The sequence below is a fragment of the Merops nubicus genome, unplaced genomic scaffold, assembly GCF_000691845.1.
Source record: "Merops nubicus isolate BGI_N331 unplaced genomic scaffold, ASM69184v1 scaffold2281, whole genome shotgun sequence".
Lineage (NCBI taxonomy): Eukaryota > Metazoa > Chordata > Aves > Coraciiformes > Meropidae > Merops > Merops nubicus.
The window spans coordinates 10,784-17,044 of NW_008587429.1; the positions used below are offsets into that span (position 1 = coordinate 10,784).

Sequence of the window (6,261 nt, forward strand, 5' to 3'; positions counted from 1 at the left end):
GCCACCTCTGGAGTATTGTGTCCTGTTCTGGGCTCCCCAGTTCAAAGGGGACAGGGAAGACTGGAGAGTCCAACAGAGGCTATGAGGATGATTAAGTGACTAGAGCATCTCATGAGGAAAGGCTGAGAGCCCTGGGCCTGTTCAGCCTGGAGAGGAGCAGCCTGAGAGCTGACCTTGTCAATGTTTATAAATACTTGAAGGAGGGGGGTGTCAAGTGGATGGGCCAGTCTCTTTTCAGTGGTGCCCAGCAACAGGACAAGGGGCAACTGGCACAAACTGGAACCCAGGAAGTTTCATCTCAACATCAAGAAAAACTTGTTTCCTGCAAGGGTGACAGAACATGGACCAGGCTGCCCAGAGAGGTTGTGGAGTCTCCTTCCCTCTCCAGAGACTTCCAAAACCTGCCTGGATGTGTTCCCGTGTAATCTGCACTAGATGACCCTGCTGGAGCAGAGGGGGTTGGAAAGGAAGATCTCCAGAGGTCCCTTCCCACTCCTGCCATTCTCTAATTCTGTGTCTTCATCAGGCCCATGGCACAACTCTCCACATAAAGTGGGATGGTGTAGAAATGGCTGTTCAAGCCATAAATGAGTAACCTGACAGCACTCAAGCTGATTGAGGGTTTGACATCAGAATCCTCTCAAATATTTCATTCTATCATCTGGTTGGAACTGTGACCTCAGCAGGCAGCCACCTGCACACTCCTGCCTTCAGCACCAAGTGAAAACAATAAATAGCAGCCCCTGTGTAATAGATGGCACAGAGACATTCCAAGGCACATGGCTTGCAAACATCTTCCTGAAGATTTTCACACACAAACTACACATGGGGAATAGAACAGATTATGAGGGGAGGGCCACGAGATGAGGCAGCCAACAGCAATGACCTCAGAGTCACTGATGCTGGAACACAGGAGAGAAAGTAAAGTAAACGTGTGTCTGCCAGCATAAGCTGCAGTAACTGCCAAGCCAAGCTCTGGCATCTCCTGAGAGACACTCCCAACAGGAACACCAAGTTAAACACGCCACTGCCCACAGGATTAGGGTGAGGAGGGTGTCCCTTACCTTCTCTGCCTCCAGCAGGCCCTCAGTCTCACACTCAATCATGGCTTTCCCCACAGCATCACGCAGGGCTCTGTAAGGCTCGCCGCAGGCCAGGTAACGGTCGATGTGATTCGACTGGCTGCTCTGAGCCTGCACAGGGAGAAGCTGTGCTGAGCACTGTGGGCATCACCCAGCCATTGGACAAGGCAGAACCTCCCCTTCTCTAACCCTAATGCCACAGGAACTGTGGCATTCCAGCATGGCAGCCCAGATGGCTTCTCACCACTGCGACAGACTCCACTCAGAGAGGGAGAAGTCACAAGCACTCCCACTGCAGTGGGTCCCCCAAGAGCAGAAACACCCCAAAGCAGCCCAGCCTGAAGCTAACAGGAGACACCACCTCTTTACCTGCTCCAGAATTTCCCCTGGGAACACCCAGTTGAACTGTGCCTCTGTGACAAGCTTCTGAGCAAACTCCATGCCATACTGCGTGGCGATTTTCCGCACGAGGTACACGCGGTGCCAGTCGTTCCTGGTGAGGCTGCAGAACAGCTCCACACCTGCCAGGTAATGCTGCTTCTCCTCCAGCTGCTCTGCTTCTGGAGGGGGGACAAAAGAGGTGAAAAAATCACATCCTAGCTTGTAAAACTCTTCTGTTGGCACTAGCTGTAGCACCAAGCCCCTTTTGCTAGTACTGACTAGTCACAGAGGAGAACGTACAGCCCTCTCTTCCCCCAGTGCTTATATAGAGTATTTCCTCAGCAGGATTCTACACTACTCATTTCTTAACAGAGGACAACATACTCTACTTCTATTTCCTCCTCTCAAGGACAAGTTTTCCCATTTACTGGCAAGTTCATTCTCAGAGCTCTTCCATCTTGCTCCATAACAGCTTTCCGGCCTCTCAGCCACTAAGGGAATGGTGCTCCCTAAGGACTATCTCCTGGGACACATTTTGGTGGCCTGACATCCTTCATACAAGGGCTGGACACTGAAGTCTGTTGAAATTAGTTGCATTACCACACTTCAATCTTTCTGAATTAGTTACATTACCACACTTCAATTTTTCATGAACTGTGTAAGTATCTGAAACTCTCCACACACTGTTCTCCTTTATTGCTGACCCAGTAAAACTTTATTATTTTTTTTTAAAGCATTGCTTCATTTTTAGCTGTGCAGAGCTCTCATTCATTTAAAACAATAAGCCTTACAGCAATCTCATATCTGAAGCATCATTTCTGCTTTACTCATTTATTCATTAAAGTTCAATTTAGTTGGCTCTAAATGAAATTTCATTGTTAGGACCTGGAGGATAAAATAAATCCCCTTTCAAAGGCACAAGTGCTATGTAACAACACCCTAGGGGTCACCAGCACAGCCCTGCTGCCACTTAGAGCATTTCTGATAGCTGGTTAAGAGGCTAAATGATGACTGACACTCCAAAGACAGACAGGAGGGAGCTGATGTGCTCGTTCCTGGCCACGCCAGAGAAGCAGCTCCAGCAGAGCACAGGCATGCTGATCATGTCAAGCCCATCTCCCAGGGTGGCTTTCCTCTGCATACAGCACTGCCACCTGACAGCACAGTGAGACTTACCCCTGGCCTCATGCAAGTCAAAGAGCAGCTCCACAGCCTTACTCAGGTACAAGCGAACCTTGGCTACTGCCTGCAGGTATTCAACAGATGACTCTGGAGGGGTTTCCTGGTTGTATGCTGGCAGATAGTTCTCTGGAAAACCTCTTTCTCCAGGCAGATAGTTGATATGCTCATATCCAAGGCTGCCCTCAGACTTTTCACACATGGCATCCTGAAGATGGGTCAGAATATTGCATGAGGGGCAGAACCACTGAAATGGGCTGTCCCATGAGTTAACACCTGAGATCTCCAGTGCCCCCACACTGCAGTAAGCACATTAAACCACCAGGTCTCTTCTGGCACCCTCCACCCCAATGCCATTAGCCCCTCCCTGTGATCTCTGCAGTGCTTACCCTAAAGCTCTGCCCCATCACCCAACTCCATTTGCAGCAACATGCCCAGAGCTCCCTCCTGTATTTCCTAAGCATGTAGCCAAGCAAGAGTTATGAGCATGTCAAGTGACCACACAGGCTGAAACACATCACACGCCCTGAGGTGCCAAGCTTTCCCTTGGAAAGAACACAAATTTTGATTTTACCTACAAAAGTCACCCTTTTTAATGAAAAGTGTAAGAAGTTAAAGTCTAGTTTGTTTAGAGTTGTCCAAAGCATTAGAAGTTATGCATGGGAGGAAAGGGAACAATCCAAAGAGCATCATAATCTGAGGCTCTGCAAAGTGAGTGTGAAAACAAGAACTTAATCCTGTAGTGGATTACAGCAACTAGAAATCTCCCTGCCTGCTGCACTCCTGCACTGGAGTTTGCCTCTTACCAGGACTTGCCTAACACTTGGACACACTGTCCCAGGTGCCCAAGAGAGAATTGATGTAATGCTGCAAATACAGAGGCCTCACCTCAGAAAGCAAGGCTAGTTACTGGAGAGCATGTTCTGACCAGGTGGTTTGATACAAACTCCCTTTTAGCTCTTTTGGACAGCTAGTTATAGGCACAAGAAATGTGCCTGAAATGGCAGAAGAATTTCTACTCTTGACTTTTTTAATTCCTGCAACAGTTTTACTTCCCAGCCCTTGCCTACCCAGCACTCTTACCTCTAAACAGTTGACAAAAAGCAAGTAGAGTTCTTTTTTATCATTTTTCTCTAGGATCTTGCTGTGCTCTACTCGGGACAGGTAGCGTTGGACATCATTTTTCACTTCATTGAAGCTACAGGAGAGAGAAACACCCCTTACCACCACTGATTACTGACAGATACTAATGCTCTAGATGATGATCAAACTACCAGTTGTGTCCATGTGACAGAGGGGTCCCTCTGGATCCATCTGGAAGATGGAAAAGCAATCGTGTTGTGTTTGGCCAGGTGTCATCTAGCTTCACTCTGAACTAGGCTTTTATCCTCAACACCACTAAAGGAGCATTTTTAGGGCACAAGTCATCTGATCTATTTTAAGCGTCTGATTTAGGAGATGATCACACTTGAAATGGCTTCTGTGCACTGACTGCAAAGGGAGGCTGGAGGAGCTGCTGTGAACAGAGCTCTGTGTAAGCACACACGAGGTTGCTCTTGATTAAATGTCTGTGGGTGAGGAGTGTTGCTCTGCTCACCTAGAGCAAATCAGTCAGCTGCCTTCAGGTTACCCAGGCTGTCCACCTTAAGTACAGGTTTAGGTTAAGAACACAGGTAAACCTTGGCACAGACTGGCCAGATGCTACAACACAAGCTACATGCAAGCCAGCCAAGTTGCACAACCACTACCAAGGCACACGATGGATTTCACCAGTAATGATTCAAATTCAGTGATGAGCATGGAAGTGAGGAGACCCAGCAGATTGGTTAGAGGAGGTCATGGGAAACAAAGCTGAACCACCCCTAGTGTAACACCCATCCCTTGTTTGACTGTGCTCACCTGTACTTCAAGAGGAGCTTCAGCATCACTGAGCGGATAATGGGAGTTTCATCCACTTCATCATTAAATGGGGACAGAAATTTTGTGTAGATAGCAGGGTGATCTGGGGGGAAAAGACAAGTTTGGCAGGTAGGAGAAGGTGGCAAGAGAATCACCTGCATGAGGCTGAGCATCCGGGTGAAGGCAACTCACCTGAGTCTGTCAAGAGGCTTCTATGAACAAAGAGCAGGTTCAGGAGCTCTTGGATCACCTCTGCCTCAGGGGGCTCGTTGTCCTTGAAGCACATGGTGGTGACCACATGGATGAAGAAGTTGTTGCACCTCTGCCGGAACAGGGCATTCCTCACTATGGCCTCTCTAGGGGAGGGGATCAGGACAGCATCAGAAGCATTAGGACAAGGCTCCAATACAGAACCACTTAAAAAGCAGATGAAGCAAAGCAGAGACAGGCAAAAAACACCAAAGCAAGAGACTTTTCCAGCTTTCCAAAAGGTTGGGTTTGTGCAACACTTCAGTAGTACTGTCTGCAAAGGCTGTGTCACATTGCCAGCTAAGATCACAAGTGGCACTGTGGTGCCAGATCCATTTACTGAGAGCTTGTTGCTAAGCTATCACAAAGCAATCCACAGTGACAAGCCATTCCCCTTGTCCCCATCAGCCACTGACAGTGCTGAACTATAGCTGTAACTGGTTTTCTTACACAGATAAGGCAACATCCTCCCTTCTTTCAAAACAAAGAGAACAGACAGGACCTGTTCCTGCCCCAGAGAGAGCAGAGCAGAGTTCCCTGCACCCATTCTGGGCCTGCTGACACCTTCAGAGCTGCACATCAGAACATCCTCACACAGCCAACCCCGCTGCAATGCTTCCACCTTGGAGAGGTTGCAGTACCTGAGCTCCACGGAGACATTTAAATCAACATTCTCCTCCACAGCAACTTTGCAGCAGGGACAATGCATCTGTGCTGGTACTAGCCACATTCTGATGCACTTCTGACAGAACATATGGTAGCAAGGCAGGCAGACTGGGTCCTCTGGCTCTCTTAGGCAGATGGAACATGGATTCAGGCCATACCTGTCGTTCAGAAAGAGTAATGGACAATTGCTTCAATACCCAATACCTTTCTCTTACCAAAAAGCCTTTAATATGCTCATCTGCAACTTGACCAAGAGGAGACCATGAGACCTGTTGACTAACTGCTTAGCATCAGGGTGCAGAATAGAAGTTCCTGCTCTTCCTTTGGCTTTCATGACATTGTATGCAGCACTCCCTCATGCTCAGAAACACACTGGCAACAGAGGCAACGTTCCCCCATGACTTGTCTCAGTGTCACTACCTGTGGAGCCTGTTGCTGACCTCGTCCTTACACTGGCACAGCACTTTCATCACTGCAATGAACGTTGGGTGAGTCTTCATGTCTGAACCACGCTGGAAACACTGCGGAGGGAAAGGACACAGCTGGTGCTCAGCTCCAACCCCCCAGACACCTCCACAGGGTCAGCAGAAGGGAGCAAGGCAGAGGGGACATCACGTCTTTGCTTACCTCAGCAAGAAGCAAAGTATATTTTCTCACTAAATTCTCAAATCCTGGCATCAGAGTGTTGATGTCCAGCAAGACGTGCTCGATGAAGAGGGACATGGAGAACACCCGGTTCCAGTGGACTCTGGGGAGGAACGTGGGGTTTCAAGAGGTACAATTAGGAGCTGAGAGCAGGACTGCA

At 48.6% G+C, this 6,261-nt stretch overlaps 1 protein-coding gene across 1 annotated transcript in view; it reads right to left on the reverse strand.

The window, feature by feature from the left end:
* The window catches only part of RNF213 (ring finger protein 213), a gene marked incomplete at its 5' end in the record, with an annotated part of 49,096 nt that overhangs the window by 10,473 nt on the left and 32,362 nt on the right, over positions 1 to 6,261 (reverse strand). The window contains 9 exon segments of the mRNA XM_008948906.1: positions 1,065 to 1,185; positions 1,444 to 1,642; positions 2,640 to 2,850; positions 3,726 to 3,840; positions 4,542 to 4,644; positions 4,734 to 4,897; positions 5,432 to 5,614; positions 5,877 to 5,977; positions 6,084 to 6,204. Of these exon segments, the coding sequence (XP_008947154.1) occupies positions 1,065 to 1,185; positions 1,444 to 1,642; positions 2,640 to 2,850; positions 3,726 to 3,840; positions 4,542 to 4,644; positions 4,734 to 4,897; positions 5,432 to 5,614; positions 5,877 to 5,977; positions 6,084 to 6,204 (1,318 nt within the window).